Below are 25,596 nucleotides of genomic sequence, written 5' to 3'. Positions count from 1 at the left end.
GGACTTTATTTTGATATATAGTCTTTCATGAAAACTGGATCTCAGAATGCTTTATGGAAACAAATACAAGGGAATGGGCACTATATATTACAAGTACACTCCACTGAAGCTGCTGTTAGTCATATCTGTAGTGATAACTTCCTGGCCAAATCCAAGGGCTTCTTTCCTCTTACCTTCCAATTTGTCTGCTGGATTCATACTGTCAGTCACTCCATTCTCTTTAGTACTCTCTGCTTCCTGACTTTTCAGTGTCTGTCTTGTTGGTGGTTCCTTTTCCTATCTAACCAGTTCTATACAGGTTCTTATACCACCTTCATTATTATAGGATCTGAGTGCTTTCCAGTAGTGCATTAAGCATCAGGATGACCATTTGTTATGCGTTCCTTCTCCATCCTCTCCTAAGAGGGAGAACTGTGTGTGCAGTGGAGCATTTTGTTGTAGAGAGGGTTTTGTTAGGTTTTTAATAACCACACAGCAGTGTGTATAACTTAGACAAGGCAGGTCACCTTGCACTTGGAGAGAAGGAAGTGAGATTTGTGTTGGCCCTTAGTTCCTGTGGGAAGCTTGTCCTGGCCCCTGAGAAAGCTCCCTCCCTTTATAGAGGAACTTTATCCTTATGGTAGAAAGTTCCATTTTGCTTGAGGAGGAAGGTTGTTGACCACAGTCCTCATCCTGAAATTTTGGGTGTTCCAGCTTTGCTGGGCCCAGGCCACTGAGCACCTTGAAGAGAAGGACCAAGACTTTGAACTCTCTTCCACTGGTGTCCCTGGGGCTTGGTCTGTGGCCCCATCCTCCTCTCCCTTTACATTAAAATGGATGAGAGACTATTTGAGCTCTTATGGCTTTAACTCCCACTTCTGTGCTGATGACCACTACACCTGTCTCTGTGCTCCTGACCTGTCCCTCACTTCAATCTTACAACTATGAATCTCTTTCTGATATCTGTCCCTAGATGTCCTGCTGCCAACTCAAATGCAATATGAACTCATTTGCCTTCATATCCTCCCTTCCTTTTCCATCATAATCATGAAATCCGCTCTGTTGCCTGTCTTCCAAGCAGACACCCTTGATATCATGCTTGACATCTCTCCTCTCCTCTTCTAACATCAAGTCATTGTCCAATCCTGCTGATTCCTTTTCTATAACAGCTGCATCCCTATTTCTTGTCTTTGGTTTGGTAATGTCCCACCTAGAGTACGGCAACCTCCTTCCCTTCAGTATTGCCATATTTCCATTCTTCGCTGGCATCACACTACCCTCTGCATCAAATGAAAACTCCCTGTCTTTGCCTTCAGTGCTGTGTGCACAGTTCTGCTCCTTCCCACAACTCTCTTTCCTCTCCCACCGTTCTACTCCCTGACTCCTTTATGCTCTGGCAGCTCTACTAGCTTTCACAGCCTCTGTGAGTCCCTCTCCCACAAGCGTTTCTGCACTTTTGCCTACACTGTCCCTTTGTCTGGAATTACCTTGCTGGCCCTGGTCCCCATCCAGCCTGCACTTTCAGTTCCCTCCTTCCCACTTCTGAACCCATCCTTGTTGCAAAAATGTAAAACGGGGCATAGCCACGGGTGTGCCTGAGTGAGCTGTTGCCCACTCACTTAGCATCCAGGCCCACCCAAATCTGAGCAGGGGTATAGTGCTGCCATAGAGGCCCCAGAGCATCACTCAGGCACCTGAAATCCAGGATGGAGCTATGCACCCACCCTTCAGAAAGCTAGGCTCCGGCAGCTCTGCCTCGCCATTTTCTGAGCCGCCCCATGGGCATGTCCAGCTTGGCAGGTGAAGCCCTGTGTCTGGAGCACCAGGGCTAGGAAGAGGGCATGGAGTCAGGGGAGAAGCTGAGCTAGCACAGTCTGTTATTGCCCATTCACCCAAAAGTTGGGGCCCACCCAAATTTCCACTCCTAGCTATGCCACTGATGTAAAAAAAGCAAATCAAACAACCAACACAATTTAAAAACAGGAACTAACCAGCTGTGTAGCTACAGCACCAGAAATAACCTCATGTCATGACCTTCCACACTGCTGAAAACCTTCTCCTTCCTTTGACCCCTCCTACTTTGTCTCACCTCACTCTCCATTTGTTTTGGAGGCCTAGCCTGCAAGGCCAACACAGGCTCTTGGATTTTAATTCTCAGCGGAGCGCTATGGATACCACCCTATGCATACCTATGGGGTGGTCAAACTAAACAGTAGCTTTATCTCTCCATTCCCCTCGCTGAGCATTAGGAATGATAAGGCATGTCACAGCAGAGTTGGTTGAGGGTAACAAGGCAAGGTTGCTTCTGTAAACTGTATTAATACAGGTTTCAGAGTAGCAGCCGTGTTAGTCTGTATTCGCAAAAAGAAAAGGAGGACTTGTGGCACCTTAGAGACTAACCAATGTATTTGAGCATAAGCTTTCGTGAGCTACAGCTCACTTCATCGGATGCATGTGGTGGAAAATACAGTCATGCATGCATCCGATGAAGTGAGCTGTAGCTCACGAAAGCTTATGCTCAAATAAATTGGCTAGTCTCTAAGGTGCCACAAGTCCTCCTTTTCTTTTTGTATTAATACTGTTTATTGGATGAAAAACCCAAACCAAACAGAACAGCCCTAAAAGCACAAGGCCTTCCACCTATCAAATAATAGGCTTTTTACCAGAAAAGATAAAGCACCTGTTAGATTATTACAACTGGCCTGTCAGGCAAGCAGACCCAGTCACTTATACTGAGAAAAAGAGCTTCCCTCACCACGCCCCCAGCCAGGGTCAGGATCCCTTCCTGCATCTGTGTTCTGCTTGGGGCGCTGTGAGGGACGCACGCTGTCAATGCCCCGGCCTGGTGATGTGGAAGTACTATGCGAAGTTTCACCCCTGTCCTATGTTTGAGCTGCCGCCTCCCGGGAGACAATGGCAGGGTCAGACTCCGGTTGTCGCTGCGTACCTTGCACTCATTTTCTTGCCTGTCCGTTTGGCCTTGAAGCCACTCCTGCCGCCTGGCAAATGGTGATTCGGCCTCACGAACCTCACAAAACTCTCCCCTTAAAAGTTATGCTAATATTAACAGGGTCGGTATATGTCTACATTCATGCTGCGCCCCCCCACCCCCTTAATTGCAGGATCACGTGTCTAGCAGGGGGCTGAGGTAGGTTTATTCTTGTCAGTTCCATATGGTCGTTTCCAGGAATATGCAGCCAGTAAAGCGTGATGGTGGGTGCGGTGTCAGCTGTTTCTGCGCCGATTTCCGCTTTAGGATAATTTGATGCTACATTTAGAAAACACCACAGGTCATTTCAGAGCAAAAAGCGATGGCAGTAGCAGTTACTCATGCTGCATGTACGGGCCTGGTCCCCCTACTCCCACCCCCGCTTTGCTACCCCTCACGTTGTGGTTGTGTGCGCGTGTATGTGTGTGTTCAATACCGATCGCTCCATTTCCCGAGGTGGGACTGCTTTACCGCAGGCTCAGTCACCCTCCCGCTGTGTACAAGCGGGGTGTGTGTGTGTGTGTGGTATAAGTGACAGGATCTCCTCTCACACAGCCGCAGAGTCGACTCGGCGTGGGGGGAGGAAGAGCCCTGCCCTGCCCTTTCCCTACAGCTCCCGGCTGCTGCGTGACTACTCTCTTTCACAATCATAACACTGTGGTTATTTAAACGGATCTCAGCGCCGATCTGCACGACACCCTTACCCTGAAATTTACACAGCAATAGCGTGACAGGAGCTGAGAACGGTCCCCAGCTCTCCACCTCCTCAGCGCCTTCAGGGCCCCCTCCATACAAATCACTCTGCCGGTCTCACGCAGGCGGAACATATGTGCAGAAGGCAAATCAAACGCTGGAGGTTTTTTTGTTTGTTTTTTTACACTAATCAAAGGACCGGGCGGCCGGGCTCTCCCTTTAATACGGCGCGCAATGAAACACCTCCAACTTCCTAAAAATGTGGTTCAAACCGCTCTGTGCTGCTTCACACGCAGCGCAGCCCCCTGCCACCCACCCCCGCACATCATTCAAGGTGAACCCACTGAGTCGGGTGCTTTGGGGCGATGCAGGCGGGATTGCAGCGCGATGGAACTGACTCGACACTAAGCTGCCTCCCACCCCGCTTCCCCCCAGAATGGGCTGCGTAGGGGTAGTCAGATTGCACCACTGGGGGGTGGGGTAGGGTGGGGAGGGGAGGGGGGGGCGAACCGGAGCTGTTCACATATAGCCTGTGGAAAGGACTGAGAAACCCCTGGCTTTCGGCCACGGTTAAAAGAACTCGTCAACCCTCGATTTTGACCTTTAAACATATGTTCCTCCTGCGTGAGACTGCATGATTTAGTTAGTTAATGTCTGTAAAGCGCTTTGAACGTTTAGGGCGCTACAAAGCATTACATGGTGCTGAACTATTAAATGGGTCTGCGGCGGCGGGCTGGGGGGGGCGCTGTGGAGAGATGGGCTACTATTTCGGGTTCATCACGTTCTTAGAAACACACGCGGAGAGCCCATACGCCGTTGTAATAGGTGCCTAATCCCTGTAGGGATTTTCAAAAGCCCTAATGGAAATCAGTGTGTGTGGATACGCACATACACAGAGAGAGAAACACCATGAAGCCTGCGTGCGTGCGACATCTATATTTGGCTGTCTCATCTACAGCTAGCGACAGCCAGCCCCGTCGTGATTACCTAATTTCTAGCGCTGATGTTTTGAGATAAAGGGATTCAGTGACGTTTCCACCCTCCCATGTAAATAGGTTAATAAGAGGGTGGACGCTTCTTTCGTGTCCTGGTGTCGAAAATTCTATTTCTGAGCTGCCTGGATTGCATGTCTGGCTTGATCGCGAAAATAAGAAGCGCTCCTAGAGATGAAAGGGGCCCGGCTGCTTTGCTTGTGCCACGCTCAGGATTCGCGAGTTAGCCCAGCTTTAAGGTCTGCACGCAAAGCTCCCAGCAGCGCTCATGGGGAGTTAGTCACCCACGGATACACGCGAAGTGCAGCCGAGAAATCGGATTCCCCCAGGGTGGGGAGGCACCGGTCATGCTCTGGAGATCAGAGCCGGCCTGGGCGATGATGGCCTGCCCTGACGGGGAGCCGGCCAGCTGGCGCCCAGGATCTGGGCATTGTCCTGCGCTGCCCATGGAGCTGGGTGCCTGTGGTACCCACGGAGCTGAACCGTCGAACTCCGTGCCTGGGAGCTGAACACTGCTCTGGTACCCAGAGGTAGGCACTGCCCCGGGAGCTGGGCAGTGTCCCGGGAGGTAGATGCCCTGGCAGCGGGGTTATGCCCTGCAGGAGGAGCTGCGCTTTCCGTGCGGCCGCCCTGTGCCGTGACACGTATGCGCGCCTGGCACGCCAGGGCTGCCGCCGCTGCCAGCTGGGCTCCGGGATATTGCGTGATGTGCAGGGATCAGCGAGCTGCTGAGGCACACGCAATTCATGCTCCTGCCCCAGTGACCCCGGAGACCTCTCCCTGCTTCCGGGCTGGCGTGCAGGTGCTCTGGGGCGGGAGGAGCAGTTAATCTCTAAACGCTTAGCTTCTGCTTTCCAAGCCCAGCCAAGAGAGTCACGCTATTGCTGGGACGGGCAGTGAGTTCACTAGGGAGGAGGAACACGCAGTCTCCTCGTTATCAGGGGAGTGTAACAGCTGGGAGAGAAACCCGCTTACAGCAAACCTAGTGGGAGCTCTGCAGCCTGCTCTCCATCTCCACATAACTCATAAACTTCTCAATGAAACGTCCCTCAGACCTGCTCCGGGGGAGGGAGCCTTTCTCATTTAGGGATCAGGCTTTTCAAGTCTCTGCAGCTGGTGAAAGAGGATTTTGCTCTGGGTGTGCGTGTGTTCGTTGCACTGAGGGACTGTAAATCTTATTCTATCTTTTAACAATAAAAAAACAACCCTCCCTCATTCAAACTGTTCCTGTTTGGCCACCCTGCTTCGAAGTAACCACATGTAAATATGCCTCCCTTCCACCGCATATCCTAAGAGGGGAGTTTTGTTAAGAGTTCAAATCAGATCTCTAACAATAAAAGGAGGAAAATTCAGTAACAGCTGCCTTCACTCTGATCGTAACAAACTGTGCCTAAGTACACACTGTGTACACTGCAAAACATCCCCATTTTAGGAGGCACAGTCCCTAGTTTTCAGCAAAACAATTACCATTCCCCACTCTCCGGTAATGCAATCAGTTTAAAAGGGGCAGGAAACTGTGTCTATATTTCTCCCTAAATATTCTTGTCAATGCTGGCATGTATATATAACGAGCTGGGCTCTGAATAAACTTCACCCTGGCTGGGTCCTGAGAGGGGTCAAGCACACCTACAGCTCCTAGGTTGGATCCTGCTCCAATTCAAGTTGATAGCAGAAATTGCTATTGACTTCAATGAATGCAGGATCAGGTCAATAGACTTCCATGGGTGTTGCATCTCTCTATTGGGCTAGCTACATATAGTGTTCAGAAGTGAACTAGAACCAGGCAGAAACCCCTAACGCTATATTTCCTTGCTTATTTTAATTCATGCTCTTTAATGTATTTTGAAATTTTAAGAATTTCACCAAATAAACAAGGGTACTTTGTTCATATTTGTAAAAGAAATACATCAAAACTCTTTTGTGGGATCCCTGAATAAATGCTCACACATTGCAGTGCCCAGCTGTAGTGTACTGGCAATGCTGTATGCTGAAGTTTGCACAGCAAGTTCTTTCCTTATGGTTATGACCTTTGAAGTCACTGACTGATGTGGATGATCAGCACTACGTGGGCTAGGGGTCCATCTTCAGTTAGTTTAAACCTTAATGTTACTTTAGTGTAGTTTTATGCATATAGTTTTGTGCTAGACATAACCTCTCTTTCATATAGAAATAAACAGAATTAACAAGTAATGAATGGGCCACACACAAATGAAATCAGTTAGATCAACAACATTGTGCAATGATTGTCTTATTTTTCATTACAGGAGACTTGCTGCTAACCTTTTTCCAGTTCAGAATTCCAACAGATGTTTCATCACATATCATGTCTTTGCTAAATAATCAGACCCTCTGCTAAGACAATTTGTCTAATTTAATATCATAGTTTAAAAATGAAAGGACAGTATTGTAAGTGTATATTGCTTATGAAATGAACAACTTTTAAAGATGCAGTCATGAAGCCAGGAGGACGTTCTGTGGTCAAAGCCTCATCCGCAGTACCAGAGAGTTATATGGGTTCACATGAGTGCAGGAACTAGACAAAAGGTCTGATTGACCACAACTGTTTAAAAAAAATCCAGAACAATGACTTCACCAGTGTGTGAACTAAACCCAGGGTTTGTTGTGGCAAGGCTTACAAGACACAATAAAATAAAAAGCCCCAGATTCCTGGCCTTGGTGTAGATGCAGGAGGCTTCACATAAAATAAACACAAATGAAAAGAAGCTAGTATAAGATATGAAATTAATTCAATAGAAAGTCATAATAAGAACTCCTATTTTGATTCTCACATCTTTCATTAATTTATTTACTTTTTGTTGCTCTACTGTAAACTCAGACAGATTTCATTCAGGGCTGGCAAAGCAGACAGTTCATATAGAGGGTGAACAGATGTCCTAGTTTACAGGGATTGACCCAGGCTTTAGAGTCAATTCTAGGGTCACAGACAGCTCAAGTGAAATCAGGATTTTCTGTTTTCAATAAAACTGGGTAGGTAGTCAGCTGGTTATCCTCTCCCTGTCCACAACATGTGGTGGGCCTGAATATACTGCTTCTCCCACTGTTGACCACTAATGTTAAATATGGATTAAGGAGTGGAGTGTAGGTCACCACAATCCATCATGCAGCAGTATGGCAAATTCAAAAGTAGCAGATGCTTGAGATGACATAGGTGGGCCCTGCCCCACACACATGGGAGCAACAGCAAAATGCTGTTTTAGATTCAGTTAAGATTCTGTACCTGAGGCGCTCCACAAATCTCTGTAGAACAATAGGGATGGTGGCAGTTGTACTTGATTATTACAGGGGCTTATTAGAAGAGGTGATAAAGCAAAGTCTTGCCTGCCCTTGTTTGTGCCTGTCCAGGTGGAAGTTAAAGATAGTTCTTTTGGAATAGCAAGGGTTAATTCTGGTGTGCTAGTTAACATTTTCTCACTCAATAAAATACAGTAACAAGTTGATAAATCATACCTTTACATCAGCCATGACTCCAGTCATCAGATACAATAGCTACACATAATCATTATTATCTCATTGGCTTTTTGTTGTCTAATATAGAAAGCACACATCAAAATGTATTAACTGTTGCACATGTGTTTTGATGGAAGCATGTGCTGTCTCTGGACAACACCCCAATCAGTCTGCAGACCGGGCAGTCTCACTGGATATTATTTCATAACTTAAAGTAGTATATAAATTTGCCTCTGCAAACACAGCCACCATCTGTTTGTACACGGTTGCATCACCTCTTGCCCCCCTTTTCCTTGTTGTCATCATTCACCGGCATTATCTTGGTGGGGGGGGGGGGGAGGAGAATGTGTTCTTAACGTGAGTTAACAAACGAGCGAAACTCCTCGCGAAGAGATGGAGGTTTATAATCTCCACACGAGCAGGAGTTACAGCCTGAGCGAGCCTAGCTTTGAGCAGCTAGATCAGATGAAAACACCCGCTCCCTGCTGCCCCCACCGCTACCGCTTCCCCTACCTACTCCACACTGCGCTTCTGCCTCTCCGGCTGCCCACTCCCGCCGCGGCCTCGGGCTTCTCTTTCGCCTGGCACGTGACTCTCTTCCGCTTCTCCTACGTCAACTCACGCGTCGTTACGCCCCTCAATGTTGCGCGGTTGCCGTGGTTACCAGAGAAGCCGTTGGAGTCCCCGGCCGCGCGAGGACGCCGAGGTAAGAAAACGCCCGATCCCCGCCCCCCAACACCCTGCATGTCCCCCTCTCCCCGCGGCCGCTCCTTTTCCCCTCGGGGTCACCCACCCCCGCAGGCCCCGGTCGGGGTCAGGGGCGGCGCCCTGCGATCCGCTGCGCTCGGGATCGGACCCTGCCGGCGAGGCTCCGCGCAGCTTCCTCGGCCCACGCCGCCCCACTGTGGGCCAGGGCCCCGCTGTACAGACCGGCCCGGGAAGCCGGCCCCCGCCCCACGGCGCTTACAGCCCGGGACAAGGCCGTGGGGCAGTAGGAGGAAGCAGCACACAGGCACCCTAGGCAGCCCCCTCAGCTCACCAGGGGGGCCTTATGCTGCCAAGCTTTTTTGTAGGCATCATGAACCAGGAGAGTTGTCAACAGCTCGGGCTGGTCCCAGCACTGCCCCATGGGGCTAAAGTCTGGCTTCTTTCCACTCCCACTGCAGTCAGTGGCCAAATTCTGCTCTTGTTCTCCCCCACCGTGCCCCACTGAGCTCTCGCCTGCATGCACCAGCTCTATCAAGACAGTGGGACAAGACTGGGCTCTGGCTCAGACTTATGCAGAGCACCACTGAAGTCACTGGGCTAGATTGTGCTCACCCTCATGTCTGTGTCACCCTACTGGCATCCCTGGGTCAAATCTTGCTGATGCCCAACACGACTGCACTGAAGTCAATGAACCAAATTCTTCTCTCAGTTGAGATTGTGTAACAGCACAGGGGCGAGCGGAATTGTGTTGGTGGAAATGAAGGTGGAATTTAACCTGATATGACTAAATAATGTTAATGTTTCTATAGATGGACTGCTTCCAATTTCATTAGAAACTTTCATTCTTAAATTCATAGATGAAAACAGAACAGAGTACCAGTGGAATAATTCTCATTTGTGGACTAGTCTACACTAGAAGCGCTACATAGGTGCAGCTGCTCTCCCATCCGCATAATTACTCCACCTAGGCGAGAGGTGGAAGCTGTGTCAGCGAGAGAGCGGTTCCCGCAGACATAAACACTGGTGTGGACAGTGCTTAGGTGGATGTAACTTGTGTCGCTCAGGGAGGTGGCTTTTTCACCCCCGAGTGACGTAAATTACTTTGGCTTAAGCAGTAGTGTAGACAAGCCCAGATCCTTTAAGCTGTAGGAGGACAAGAGAGAATGGGGCTATATATGGTGTGTGTAGTTCTGTCTTGTCACTATGTACAAAATGATGAAGCCTTGAGCAGGATTGCAATAAAATAGAAAAAAGTACACATACAACTCCTCTGAAAATGCTGCCCAAGATATTTAAAGTTTCCCCCCCATCCTTGTTAAAATGAATTCTGACCATTTAATCTCCAGGGGTTTTGTGTGGCCCTGCTTCATAAGTGTGCCTGAATTCTGGAAGGCCATGGATCGACATGTTCCTGTGCATCCGTTACCAGAAGAAATCCAAAAGGTAAGAAATATGAGAAATATAACAACATCAGGGGTCAAAATTCTTCAATGACTTATGAATATTTCACAGGTTGGAAGTCATTTACATAGTCTAAAAATGCTCTACAAATACAGCATCTGATCCAGTACAACGATTTCTATGTGCCTATATTTACTGCCATGAGTTTGGGATGAGTGCAGAACAAGTATGTATTAGTCTTCTCAAATGAGTGCCAATAAAAATTGTATACCCTCCAATTCCACTTCATATTTTGTCTTAGTGTATGAGAATGTGGATGTATAAAGATTATTTTTTTTCCTGTTTGAAGTATATTGGTGTGAAGGTAACTGATGTCTTTGGTATGGGAGGAGCTTATTGACACCCACAAGTGGAGACTAAAGTCACTTTTTATAATGGTTTGCAGTTTATACTACGGTTGGTAAATAGCAGTTTGTGCGGGTTTTTGTGACCACGTGGTATAAATATAGCAAAAGATATACACAACGTGATTTTAAATCCTATGGTAGTTTTATGATTAACTGTTCTTCTTTATTCTCAGGCAGCAAATGTCTGAAAAAGTGGAAGTTGCATGAAATCTGAATATAATTCCACTTAAGACAAGCTGATTGCTTCAGTATATGTTTTAAATGAAACTCTTCAACCCATGGGATATTCTGTTCTTATTATTCTCCTATTTTTACTGTGTTCATATATACTCAAAATGTGCAAATAGTGCAATTTTCCAATGGGAAATTTTTAATAATTATTCTATGGAGTGCTATTGTAGCCATGTTACACAGAGCTTTCTGTAAACTCAAATGCTTGTCTCTCTCACCAACAGAATAAAATATATTACCTCACTCACCTTGTGTGTCTAATAATTATTCTGCCATTTACTTGTACACATGGCAAGCTGTGTTATTTTCCAACTAAATCCTTGCTTTAAAGTTGACTCACAATAACCTTTTTTTTGTAGTCTCAGAGTACATAAAATTGAGGCTTGCTTATAAATAGGACTGTACTGAAATTTGGCTTTGAATAAAGAATTGGATCAGTTTCAACAGAATACATATTCAAAGTTGAATAGTTAGGAGGAAATCTCTCTTTCTCCCTGTAGTCCTAGATGTGTGATCAGCTCAGTCATTTCTTTTTGTCTTGTAAGACTGGGGGAAATTCAGGGTTAGGAGAGAAGGGAACAGGAGAAAGTAGGGGTAATCTGTCAGAAAAGGGAGTTAGAGTGACAGAGGGGAGGGGGGTGAAGAATTCAGATGAAGAAGAAAATAATACAGGGGAGAATAAAAAAGTCAGAAAGGAGAAAGAATTACAAAACATAGAACTTCAGGTTAGTAAAAGTTTGTTTTTCTGTTTATATCCATTGTTCAGCTTCTAATACAGTTTTGGATAAATATTGTTTTTTGCTGTTTGGCCAAATACTAAAACTAAACATTCAGTTACACCCCTGCTTGTAGCTTCAGGTCTTTATTTCATTTATGTCAGAATCTATCTAAACCTTTAAAAATCTCACAAAACAGGGGGACTTAGTTGCTGGCCTTTAAGATGAAAGGCCAATATTTCATTATTTTGTAACTGAATATTTCAAATATAAGTGTTTAGCCCTGTGTTTAGCATTGGGGCACAAAGATCTGTTTCTAAATAAGTAGGTGAATAAGGAAAAAAGATTCAGGTGCATTGGATAGGTTATTTTTCATTTTTTATAAGTACTGAAACATGCAATTCCTGTACTATAGTAACTTTTGTCAGTGGAATCTAAAATATGGGCCAAAGTGGGCTGTATCCCAAGGTCATGCTCCTTACAAGTTATTCAGACATCTAGAAATAATTTAAGGTTCCATTCTTGTCATTTCAGAAGCTACTAGCATGACTTATTCAGCTGACTAAGAACGGGTCAGACCACTAAAGCTTTCTTTCTCCTGAGTAATTTATGCTCCCCAGATGTCTACTGTATAGAGTCAGAGAGACATAATATGAATGGCTATCCATCTTGGTTCAGTTCTCCACTTGTCTTTGGTGGGCTAAAAGAAGTTCAGCATAGCCATGGAACACCATTAGTTTTTCAAAAAGTTAATACAGCTCAGAGCTGAATCTACTCCTAGAGATGCTATAGTGTAACAGCTGGAAATGCTGCCCTTCAAAATTATTTATACTTCACAAACTTCTTGTTATGCTTTCATAGTATCTGCTGTTATGTAGATCAGGTCCTTGGCACAGATTCTTATGGGTCAAATTTATCTCTGGTGTCTTCCCATTTTCAATGAATTTGGTGTTATGTTTTTTGTTTGTGATTTGTGCTACTTTGGCTCTTTTAATCTTCAAGAGCTCTCTCACGTATGTGGCTATCAGTGCACTTAGTACATTAATGTAAAGTTAAATAGAACATTTTTAATGTCCATCTATTGGCCATCTCTTGCCTTGATTGCTGTAATCTTTTCTTACCTCCCCTGATCTCCACCACTTTGCCCTCCAGTCTGTTGAAAACACCATGCTAAAGTCATCTCTCCTATAACTGCTTCAATCACAACTCCTCTTCCTTGATTAACTTAACTGGCTTACTGTCTTCTACCATGTCAGATTCAACCTCGCCATCCTTACTGCTGAGGCCCTGTATGGTCCTTTTCCCACTTACATCCATAGGTGCTGGAACTACAGGTGCTGGGGGTGCTGCTGCATCTCCTGGCCTGAAGTGGTTTCCATCATATACAGGGTTTACAGTTTGGTTCACTGGCTCTCAGCACCCCCACTGTACAAATTGTCCCAGCACCCCTGCTTACAGCTCTGATCTTTTCTCCTCCTACTCTTTTTACTCTCTGTTTCACCCAGTCTTCCTCCTATAGTACATTGGGGAGAGAGGGCAGCAGTCTCTTGACCAGCTGTAGATAGTGAAAAGCACTGCGAATCACCACTGCCATCTGGGAATTCAGAAACATTGATGTATTAATATCACCTTAAGGTACTCTTATCTAATCAGTTTAACGATCTCAGGTCTTTATAGATTATCGTCATAATATTCCAGAAACCAAAAAAACCCTCTTCTCATTCTAAGTACATCGTGTATAAGCAGTAAAAAGTTTTGTCTCTGAACTTTAAATTGTGATTAACATAAAATGGCTGTGCTTGGTCCTCTTTTTGGCCAAGTGAAGCAAGGACCTACACTCAAATTGATAGCAATTTTTGGTCTGTCTGTATGGTGGTAACTTTTGAAAACCACATCTGGTCAATTCCAAAATTTCAAGGGAATAGTCAAGACTTCAATGGACAGAATGGTGTAGGTAGGTTGGGGCTAGGGAACAGGGGATATTGTTAGGGCACCAGAGAGCTTTCTTTGCCAGCAGCACTAAATGGGCACTCTGTGGGCCCAATTTTAGTGGAACTCAGGCTGCTAGAAGCTTCTCTGGGCCCCTCAAGAGGGCCTCTCAGGCCCATTCTGGCCAGGTGTGCTCCTACTCTACCAGCCTTCCACTCCAGACAGGCCCTCCCCCACACACTCTGATCAGAACTCTATTGATTTCGGTGAAAACTGGAAATCCAGAAAAGCCTGATTTTCACTAAAATCCAGATTTCCAGTTTTCACCAAAATCAACAGAGTTCAGACAAGAATGGGGGGCCCTGGAGCCCTGCCATAGTAGGACAGGGTCTTGGCTGAGTTTACGGATTGGCCTACATAAACAATGAAGTGTGCAACCCTCTAATATTGTCAAACCTTTTAGTTTTGAAAACTAATTTTATTTGAGGTGAATGACTACTTTATACTTATCAGACACTATTTTGTAGCCTTAATATACTTGGGGCTTGTTGTCTCAATTAATTAAAGCCCTTTCCTATGTCATATCACAGAAGAAAATAATTACATTTGTTTAGGTTCGTAACTATCAGTAGCTGTTTATAATGGGGTTTTTCAAAGATAGTAGTATACATGATTCTTCTTACGTTCCAATTTAAAACTCAGTGACTTTATCAGCAGTCTAACAACATGATAGCAATGTCAGGAACAGTACAATGCTGTACACTTACCAGGGAAAGGCAGTCACAGTTCTTTTCTCTTACTGTTTAACTGATGCAGATGCACTTTAGTTCTAAACATTTTTTTTTCTAAAGACCCAATCCTGTTAGGCTGAATTCAAAGCAATTGAGGATGTTGAGCACTTAGCAAGATCAGGCCCTAAATTAGCTACATTTTCACTGACGAATCATGTGTTTTCATTGTACTCTAGACCAGGGGTTCTCAACCTTTTTCTTTCTGAAGCCCCCCCAACATGCTATAAAAACTCCATGGCCCACCTGTGCCACAATAACTGGTTTTCTGCATATAATAGCCAGGGCTGGCGGTAGAGGTTAGGTAGCAAGCAGGGGGGTACACTGATGTAAAATCCATTGATTTTAGTGCAAATTTTAGGTGCACAGAGAATGCAGGATCAGGCACTAAAAGTGCAACCTGACTTGAAGGAGTGTCACATTTTTACTTTATCTAGGAAAAATAAATTTTAGAACAAACTTTATTCATTAACTCAAAAAGGAGATTATTTTTAGTACTTCAGTTTAATATATCTGAAAAGCTCCCAACCATTTAATTCAATTAGTAAAACTGAAACAGATCTGTACTCAAGGGTCTGAACTGGAAATTTTAATGTGAGGGAGTTCTTTACACTGGGACAGAGTAAAGTGCCCATAATTGTTTATTTGAAAGACAGAAGTGGTGGTACTTCAAGAGAGCACAATGTTCTTTTTGGGATAACAACCCCCTCCTCCCTCTCCATAACAGCTCATGTTGTCCTTTTTCAATATAGTAATTTTAGTGCTTTGGAATCTTATGATATTTGTTCTGAATAACAGTTTCATATTTCCAAGCACAGATTGTAACTGCCAGGAAAAATAAACTTGATTTTTTAGTTTGTTCAGAGCCACTGTCATTTTATTCTGAGTCAAAATTAAGAGATAGGAAATAATGCCTGTCCTGGTAATCCCAGAGGAAATATCCCAAAATGTTGTTTTATCCAGTTACATTTAAAATGCAGCATGTTACTGAACCTTTAAATAGTGACTCTTTAGCTAATAATTTTTGACAAATTACTTGCCTTTTGATTAAATGCAATCTTTTTTTCTATTCAACCCCAGTTTTTAAAACATTACAAAATGTCCTTTCCGGCTCTTTTTGTGTGCGCACATGTGTTTGAACTTCTCTTTTTTCCTTTCCACCATCCTTAGCACAAGGGATTTATTTCTTTTAACTTAGGCTATGCTTGCAGTTTTTCTGATTTCTGATCTTTCTAAGTCATACTGCTTTATGATACCTTTGACCATAAGTAATTGAAACAAAGATAAAAAGCACGATGTGATCTCCCATATGCTCAGTCACTCTATTTTGCCTCTCCAGCTGTGGCCCCATCTTCCTTCTTCCATGTGCCTTTAAGATAATACGTATACTTTGTGCATAACTGCTCCCTTGAGCATCTCTCCTCTAACTCCAGCCTGGATATCCTCTAGTCAGGCCTGGATCTGCTCCAGACTGGTTCATACCCTTTTCACTCAAATGAAACTGCTCTCATCACGCTTGTTAGTGACTTTGTGTTGCATGAATTACAGATCCCCTTCCATATCCTCACTCTCCTTGAGCTTTCTGCTGCTTTTTGACACTGTAGGGCATATAATCTTTTTTGAAACTTTGTCCTCTTCTGGTTCTCCTACTGCCTCTTTGGTGGTTGATTGGTCAGTGTCTCCTTCAACAGATCGCCCTTCTCACTTTCTCAGGGGTCCCACACAGGCCCTCTCTGAGGTCTGGAGAGGACTGGGCCACTTCCAGCTTTTGAGGCTCCTAGCCGTAATAAAAATAAAAAAATGATGACACATGAAAACAAAATAAGGCACCAAAAAAAAAAAACAGAGTGAGACATAATTTACTTTTTTTTTTACAAATGCTTTTCTAGCCTTTTTCTGGGCAAAAAAATTATGTCTTTTACCAGATCACATATCTTATTTGCTTAAATTTGCATCTCTAAGCTGAGAGAGTGTATCACATTTTGGTCCGATAGGGATGCACATAAAAACAAGTTGCGAAACTTATCAAATGCCACAAAATTTACAAGTGTCTAATGGCCCTCCTGGATTCCCCCTCTGATTGGCCCTGGACACATGCGTCGATCTGAGGCCCACTTTTTTCTCTGTCTACATCCTTTGTCTGGGTAATCTATCTATTCACATAGCTACAAATATCAGTTCTACCCTGATGACTCACAAATGCAACCTCTCCACTCCAGACCTTTCTCTCTTCACTTAATCTTGCAGTTTAGCTTTTCTCTCTGACATCTCTTTCTAGATATCTCACCATCAGTTTAAACTTAACATGGGCCATGTCTACACTACCCGCCGGATCGGCGGGTAGTGATCGATCTATCGGGGATTGATTTATCGTGTCTAGTGTAGACACGATAAATCGATCCCCAATCGCTCTGCCGTTGACTCCGGAACTCCACCAGGTCAAGAAGCGGAAGTGGAGTTGACACGGAAGTGGTGGCCGTCGATCCCGTGCTGTGAGGACGCGAAGTAAGTGATTCTAAGTCAATCTAAGATACGTCGACTTCAGCTACGCTATTCTCGTAGCTGAAGTTGTGTATCTTAGATCGATCCCACCCCCAGTGTAGACCAGGCCATGGATAAAACTGAACTTTCTTTCCAAGCCCACCACACTCTCTCTCTCTCTCTCTCTGTTGGCAACGTTACTAAACTTCTTGTTACTCAGGCCTGCAACCTTTTTAGACTCTTATTTCTCTTGCTCTGCACATTCACGCTACATCCAGATCTTGCAGCTTCTTACTACACAAGATTTCTATGATCTGATCTTTTCTGTCTGTCCAAGTAACAAAACCAATTCTCCAAGCCCTCTCCTAACTTGACTACTGTAATCACCTCCTTTGTGACCCTCCTGATACCCACATCACTCCCCTCCAGTCAATTCAAAATGCACTGTTAAAATAATCTTCCTATTGTTCTCACCATGTTGCCCCCGCCCCTCCCCTCTTTGAGTCTGTGACAGGGTATACCTACCCCATACCAGCCTCCAAAGGGTCTTTGCAGGCTGAGGAAGTCCCGCCCCTCTGGCTCTGCTGGACATGCTCAGCCTGGAGGCAGAGTATGAAAGGAAGCAGCCCAACTAAGTCTGGGCAGGCTGCTGAAGGGGGAGGATGCAGACTCTTGCCAGGGAGCTGCTATAGGCTGCGACTCCAACTACAGAGCCATGGAACGCAGAGTTCCAGATGGACTCCACGCTGCCTGATGCCTCCAAGGACCATATTTTGAGGTCATAGAATCATAGAATCATAGAATATCAGGGTTGGAAGGGACCCCTGAAGGTCATCTAGTCCAACCCCCGGCTCGAAGCAGGACCAATTCCCAGTTAAATCATCCCAGCCAGGACCGCCTTTATTGGGTGACCCAGATGCCCCAGATGGGAGAAGAGCTCCAGCAGCTGTTGATCCCCTGCCAGTTTCGACGGGATCTGTTATGGGTAGCCCATGCAGTGCCCTGGGCTGGGCATATGCGGTGTGAGAAGACTTTGCAATGAGTGGCGCTGAGATTCTTCTGGCCGGGTATATACCAGGAAGTGCGGGACTTTTGTGCCTCCTGCCCCAAGTGCCAGCGTGCTGGCCTTCGAGAGGATCGGCCTAGACTTGATGGGGCCTTTGGAGAAAAGTGCATCGGAGTTCCAGTATACCCTTGTGGTAGTCAACTATGCGACCCGATACCCGGAGGCTGTCTCGCTACGGACCACCATGGCCCCCGCCATAGCCACAGAATTCCTTAAGATTTTTGCCAGGGTAGGAATACCCAGAGAAATCTGGACAGACCGTGGAACGAATGTCTCATCCAAGCTGATGGCCAAATTGTCGTCTATTAAACATTCGAGCTCTCAGGACATTGGTCTATCACCCACAAACCGATGTGCTAGTTGAGAGGTTCAACGGAACCCTGAAGGCTATGCTTTGGAAATTCATGGATGACGACCCATGACAATAGGGTAAGTTTCTGCCTGCATTGCTGTTTGTCATGTGAGAGGTTCCCCAAGCCTCCATGGGATTCTCCCCATTTGAGCTCTTTTACGGGAGACAGCCAAGGGGAATCCTGGACCTGCTCCAAGAAACCTGGGAAGAACAGGAATCAAGGGTCATGAGGTCAGTGTCCTACATCCTGCATCTGCGAGAACGTCTCCAGAAGCTGGGAGAGTTTTCCTGGGAAAATTTGCTGCAGGTGCAGCACACCCAGGAACTCCAGTATAATCAGGGGGCCAAGCTATGGACTTTCAAGCCTGGGGTTAGGGTCTTGCTGCTATTGCCATCTTCAGAATCAAAACTGCTTGCTAAATGGCAGGGACCATTTGAGATTGTTTGGCGCATGGGGCCAGTAGACTGAGGTCTAGCTCCCTGGGCGACGAAAAGACCTTATGAGTATACCATGTAACCTTTTGAAAGTCTGGAAGGCGTGGGAGGGTCTGCTAATCACCACTACCCCCCAGAACCCGAATTGGGGCCAGTGGACCTCCCGACCCAACACCAATCACAATGGGGCAAGCTCTGAAGAACAAGCAAGGCTACAACAGTTGGTCCAGAGCTTCCCCTCCATTTTATCTTCCTACTCTGGATGGATGAGTATCACCAGCCATCAGATAGACACCGTGCCCGGACAGAAGGTCCGCAACCAACATCGCCCAAGTGCCAAGTTTTTATCAACGTTAGACTTGACCAAGGGGTACTGGCAAATATCCCTTACCCTGACATAATAAGAGAAGACAACCTTCCCTATGCCCTTTGTCTTATATCACTTCATCACCATGCCCTTCAGGCTAGATGGGGCGTGGCTGCATTCCAGCATTTAATGGACCAGCTGTTGCAGCCACACTGACAGTATGCAGCCGCATGTATTGATGACATAGTGATCTAGAGCGCAAGCTGGGAGGTACACCTACATCTCTCAGTGGTTCTATAAGCCCTGAAGGAAGCAGGACTCACAGCAAATTCCTCCAAGTTTTCCCTCGGGTGGAAGGAAATGACTTACTTGGGATATACGGTGGGGGCAGGACAACTCCATTCCCCGAGGTCCAGGCCCTAAGAGATTTCCCCGCTCCTACGACAAAAAGGAAGGTAAGGCAGTTCCTTGGCTTGGCAGGGTACGACTGGCAGTTTGTGCCAGACTTCGCCATGATCGTCACCCCCCCTCTCAGACCTCATGAAGAACTCCCGACCGCAGAATGTTCAATGGTTGGAGGATTGTGAGAGGGCCTTTCAGATCTTGAAGGAGCGACTTACCCAGCCAGTCCTCTTCCACCCAGACTTCTCAAAACCATTCATTTTACAAACAGATGCTTCGGAACTGGGGTTGGGCTGCTCTCCTCTAACTTTCTTCTACTGCCTGCTTCCCTGAGCCACTTCCCCATAGCCCCAGCACCTTCTCTGCCCCTTTTTGTCAGGGCCCCAGTCTGGCAGTCGTCAGCCTAGAGCTCTCCCAACCTCTGCTGACCCTGCCGAGCACTGCTCTGTCTTAGGTGCTTCTCTCAGAACCAGTTCTTCTCACTTCGTTCTCCAGGGAGAAATTCTGCTGCTCTCTGCCCTGCAGCCTTCTCATAGGGCCCAGCCTGGCCCTGATAGGCTGCTTTCAAGCCTCCACTTGATTGGCTGAGGCTCTGCGCAGCCATTCTGGCTTGCTTTAACCCCTTCCACGCCGACGTGGGGCAGCTGCCCCACTACAGGAGGACAAGGGGGAAGGACCCCCGCTGGGTCCTGTCTTGAGGGGTAAGGTGTGTGACAGGGTGTACCTACTCCACACCAGCCCCGAAACGGTTAACTGTGCTTTGCAGGCTGAGGAAGTGCAGCCCCTGCCGGGTGTGCTCAGCTTGGAGGCAGAGTATAAAAGGAAGCAGCCCAATTCAATCTGGGCAGGATGCTGAAGGGGGAGGATGCAGGCTGCGGGCTCTCTCCAGGGAACTGCTACAGGCTCTGACTACAGAGCCATGGCACGCAGTGTTCCAGATGGACTCCAGGCTGCCTGACGAGCCTGCAGAAGAGACCTCGCCGGCAGGAGCTACGCCAGCTGAGGACCCCAAAGACCATGGGGAACTATGGAGAATTGCTGAGGGAGAAAGGGTAGGAAGCAGTCCAGGGGACTTAAACTCTTCTCTAGTGCATGAACCAGGGAACCAGTCAGCGTGTTTCAGGAGGATCCCTGTTGACTGGGTGGTGAGCACCCCCACTATTGCCAGGGGCCTGGGTTGGGATTTAGAGGAGCAGGGAGGGCCACACCCTCCTAAATGGTGCCCCAGTTCCCCAATGGGCCAATAGATCACACAATCCCACAGAAGTGGGCTACTCTGACTCCGGCCATTAGGCCATGCTGTTCTGGTGGAAAGGCCGCTTATTGACTCTGGCCATTGGGCCACGCTGCCCTGAGCAGAAGGGCTGCTTATGGAACCTGGCCACTGGGCCAATTCAAAAAATCTGCTTTGTGTGTATATTCAGAACTAAAGTTGCTTATCTAACTGACAAAAGTAAGTTTTACCCCTGCATCAGAGAGACAACACCATTGTGTGTATGGGGGGGGGGGGAAATAGCAGAATTCTATTCTGGTTTACGTAGCATCAACATAATTGTAAAATATGTATGTTCCAGTTGAAGAAACTCTACTGTCCCTGATGAATGAGCCGGAAAGAATAAGCTGAGTTTGCAGGGCTATTGTTGGAAAAAAACATAATTGTACTGGAATTGATCTGGAAGTCTTGGAGAGACTAGAATGGAAAGCCCAGGGATAACTGACTAACCAAATATCTTGTATGTCTGAAAGCCTCACCACATTTCCCTGTGTGTTAGCTTTTCACCAAGCTTTGCTGAAAGTCTTGCAGTGTCTTGCCAGTTAACTCTGCCTCTCAGTTTAAGAAATGGTGGTTCAATCAGTTGTCTATTGTGTGCTGAATAATTTCTCTTTTGATGATGAATAACTTCACACCTGCCAAATCATATAGAGTTTCCATATGACACACATGCCATGTAAGCAGACCTAATGATGATCACTATTTTACTCATGGTTTTTGTGAACTCTGAATGTACTTTTGTAAGACTTGCTGGATTGTATCACTTCATTCACTTCCAGCTGTTCTTCTGGTCTGTTTAAGAGAAGATGAGTTGTTTGGAAACAGCACAGAGCAACACTATTCTGGCTCGGACAGTCTGAAAGTCCCACTAAGAATTAGCTTTCTAAAATACAAACTGGGTGTTTTTCTTTATTTTGAACTGTTTCCCCAGAAAATATACTTCAGAGAGTCCATCTTCTCTTTTGGGGACACCTGGGTATGTATGGTACATTAACAAGTCCAGGCACCTTGTAAGGATTCCAATAGGCAGAACTACTGGGTTATAGTTTGATTTAATTTTGCTAATATAGCAAATATTTTAGTTATTATATGGTAAATCAATAAATAGACTTCTGATCATCAATAATCCTTGTGGTAATCATTTAAAATTAGTCCTGTTTTAGATTTGTTCAGTTTGCTAATTAGTTTCAATACATTTCTTTTAAGCATTCTGATGACTAGTTCTTTTTCTAGATGTCCCAGGATGAGACAGTGTGTAAATATTGTGGAGTCAGCTATCTGATCCTTCACGAGTTTAAGCTGATGGAAGACAAAGTAAAAGCAATGGAAAAGGAGATGAAGTTTTATGAAGGAAGCGTAGAGCGGGAAAAAAGACTTCAAGCACAACTACAGTGTCTTAGTCAAGACTTTGAACAGTGCACGGCTGAGAGTGAATCAAAAACAGAAAGGTTGGAACATGATATTTGTCCTTATATTTTTTCATATTAACACTCTCATCCATGTAGTTGAAAGGATGGTTTCAGAATGGCTTTCCTTCCAGAATCAACCTGAATCAAGTGTAGTTCATACCTGAATACATTTTAGTATTTTAATTTAAATCATAGTTTGAAGCATTCCTTAGAATCAAATATTTACTACCTGAATAGTTTAGAGCCAGTCAACAAATTTAAGTGAAAGAAAGGTCAGATTATTTCAGAGAAAGCTATTGACAAAGATGGAAAATACCTTTATTACTGGAGTCATAATTTATCTAAAATTGTTCAAATCAAATTTAGACTATTATGGTTGACAGAATAAGGATTTTACATTTCTGAAATGTGTACTTACTGCCTTACAATAGGTACAATAATCTGCTAAAGAAAAAACAGAAACCTTGCACTGAAAAGCTTACAGTTGAGTTTCCAAAAAGAATTATTTAGAGCACTGAAACTGATGTGAAATTGGTTAGTACTATATGTGTGTAGTTTTGAAAGGGCTTCTAAGTTCTTATTTCTAAGTCCTACTTGGGAACCCATCTTACAAACATTTACTGCCATGCAAAATGCAAGTTATATTGCGGTAGTCCCATTAACGTAGTGGGAGTTTTGCCTTCATAGGAACTACAGTAGATTGGCAGTACCAAATGCATAAATATTTCATTTACTATATTTTATCTGTTGATTGATTTTGCTTAGTGCCTACATTCATCATCATAGCAGTAATAAAACTGGAGAACCAAATTAACAAGTTCATTCAGTCAGACAGTTATTCTCAAAAAGGAAGAAAAAGTCTTTTTACATTAAAGGGCATAATCAACTTGAATTCTAGACAATTTAAAAACATTAGTTACAAGTAGTTTCAGGTACACCCACTGAGTCCTCTTCCCTCAGTTTTTATGGTTCTACTGTCACTTTTTTTTTTTAAAGAGGTCTTTCTCTTCCTTGTGACTATGTGAAAACCTAACAAGCAACAGGAGAAGCAGGGAAATTTGACTATACATCTAGTTCTGCAACATATGTTGTTTTCACTATGTTTTAAATATCTGTCAGCGCTGTACCACTCTCCAGTATTAAACTGATATGAAATGGCTTTAAACTGATGGTCTTGGGTGTAGTGATCAAGAGTTATAAATGTTTCCTTTCTCAATTAATACAAATAGGTGAGTCTGCATTTTCTTCTACCTATTTATCAGCAAGTATTATTTTAAAGCTTAAACCAGAAGCATTAGTTATGAAATTCTGTCCTTTTCCTGGGCCCACAGTGTAGCTTTGGTTGTTGCATCTGCAAACTGATTATTTAATATTGCACCATATATGTCAGCTTAGTTTTTGGAAGACAGGAGAAAGCTAAACGTGGAAATTGTGTTTTTAAAAAAGCCTTTTCCTACTTCTGTTCCTGCCTTCATCCTTCTTACTTTTTCTCCCACTATTTGTTTGTCCTTTTTTCTACCTTTCACCCACACTAACTATAAATATTTTTTCAGATCTAAGTTCCTAATTATGCATCTTATAGTAGTCCATCTTGGATATTTGTTGGTGATGATATAAAGAACTTGGTTTGGTATGGAACTTGTTTGTTATCGTCATTATAAACGAGTTTCCACAATATGTTGATTTCTTTTTATTTGATACTGTAGGGTTGTTGGAGATGTACTATATTTCACCTTCTATTGTGGATATGCCATTACATGTTTTTTGGTGATCCATCATGACACTAGCAGATTTCTTACCAAAATAATAGTGTACCTCCACTACCATCTTTTGTAAAAGAAATTCAGTATTTTTTGGCTTCTCCGAGCCCAAAAAGTTTTGAGGAGCTGGTTTCCATTATTTTCTCTCATTTTTCTGCTTCTCTAACCAGACTTCACTCTATATTCTGTACCATTTCTTGTGCCCTCATTTTCTGTGCTCTTACTTGAACCAGTATGTATTTTCCGGTTGTAGGTTTAGAATATGATTCTAATCTAAACAGTACCATTTTGTTTTTTAATTAGCAATAATGTGGTGTTTGTGAAAGGTGAGTATGTGTTGCTGATTTCGCTAGACACTGAAGTCCTCTGACCACGTAATAGTATGGCATGAGCAGCAGCACTGAAAGCTTCCCTGCAATGCCTTACCACCCTACATTGGCACTGTTCTGGAGAGACCATCTTTAGGGGTGAAAGAGTGGTTGTAAGTCTTTGTCCAGCCACTCATCAGCCTAATTCTAAAGACTGTCAGTTGTGGTGTTAGCTTTTGTGAAATGGACTGAAACTGCTAACTCATTACACATTGAGCATTAACAAGCCCTATGATAGTAATAACTTTCATTTAGAATTCACCTAGAATGTCTTAGAAACACTAGAGAAGAAACACTGAATTGCACTAGTGGCCTACAGGGAAAGCACTCCGTCATCCTTTAACAGTCTTGTGAGCCACGCAAGGAGACTAATAATTTAACATGACTGTAACATTTGAGATTGAGTTAGAGAACATCTTCAGCAGTCATTGCCAATAAATCTTTACTCCTATAATATGTATGGCCACTCAGAGTTACATAATACACTGTCTGTAGCCCTTTCCGCTTATTGCAGTGTTTTTGATATTTTTTTCCATTCTGGGCTCAGAGCTTGGAATAAAGAAGAAATAGATTCTCTGTTTTCTTTGGTTCAAAAACCCTTTTTAGAAGCGTGCATTTGCTTCTAATTGTTTTTACAGCCCTGAGCATCAGTTACACAGTGAATAACGGTAACATTCAGTGTATTAGCAGATGATGTAGCAGCACATTCTTCTTGCTTAGAGCTGTTTGCTAGGGGTGAACTAAATTTTCCATTTATCAGTATTTTTGTGACAAAGCTTGAACAATTAATGAAAATTTCACCAATGCATTTTTCCTCCCGGAGGCCTTGCCCATACTATAGGCTTGATTCAAAGCCCACTGGAGTCAAAGGTTATGTCTACACTTGAAGCTGGGGGCAGACAGGCCATTCATCTGGTTTTAAGCTGGATAGTCCTCTTTTTCTATGATTTGTCCCTTCTCCAGTTCAAAACCAGATGTGGTTTTGTCCAGTATCACCGAAGGGGGATGCCATTTTGAAAAGCACGCCGTTCCACACCTGCAGGCATGACTTTTCTGCATCTTCACACCAGCAGGGGGGTGGGGTGCTTTCAAAATGTGTGCGAGGTCGCACTGTGTGTGCAAGGTCACGCTGATGGGGGTGGGCCCATTCCCTTCCCAGAAGTACTGAAATGTCCAGTATTTTGAGGATTTGGCAGTGGCCATTCTAGCTGGGGGTGTGCTTCTCAGCTCAAGTAGACATACTTATGCTAGCTCTGATTGAGCTAGCGTGCTAAAAATAATAGTGTAGCTGCAGTAGCACGGGGAGCAACAAGCGGTGGCCTGAGTCTGGGAGGCTTTGTACTTAGGGCAGCTAGCCTATGCTGCTGCTCACTGCTACCATGGCTGCACTACTATTTTTAGCATTCTAGTTCCAAGTGTAGTAGTAGCAAAAGGAAGTTTTC

The 25,596-nt window shown here is 44.7% G+C and overlaps 1 protein-coding gene across 4 annotated transcripts in view; it reads left to right on the top strand.

Annotated features, from left to right (window-relative positions):
* LEKR1 (leucine, glutamate and lysine rich 1) overlaps nt 1-25,596 on the top strand; it is a 185,287-nt gene that overhangs the window by 42,980 nt on the left and 116,711 nt on the right. For 2 of the 4 annotated variants that reach the window (XM_073359605.1, XM_073359602.1), the window contains 2 exons: nt 10,176-10,272; nt 21,851-22,065. In XM_073359605.1, the coding sequence (XP_073215706.1) occupies nt 10,225-10,272; nt 21,851-22,065 (263 nt within the window). In that variant the 5' untranslated portion in view covers nt 10,176-10,224. Of the gene's footprint in view, nt 1-8,155; nt 8,828-8,850; nt 10,273-21,850; nt 22,066-25,596 lie in introns of those variants that run through there. The other 2 variants (XM_073359604.1, XM_073359601.1) reach the window with 2 other exon arrangements.

The sequence above is a fragment of the Lepidochelys kempii genome, chromosome 9 (assembly GCF_965140265.1).
Source record: "Lepidochelys kempii isolate rLepKem1 chromosome 9, rLepKem1.hap2, whole genome shotgun sequence".
Lineage (NCBI taxonomy): Eukaryota > Metazoa > Chordata > Testudines > Cheloniidae > Lepidochelys > Lepidochelys kempii.
Note: the sequence above shows the minus strand (reverse complement) of the source record. Positions and strands in the feature narration are given on the sequence as shown.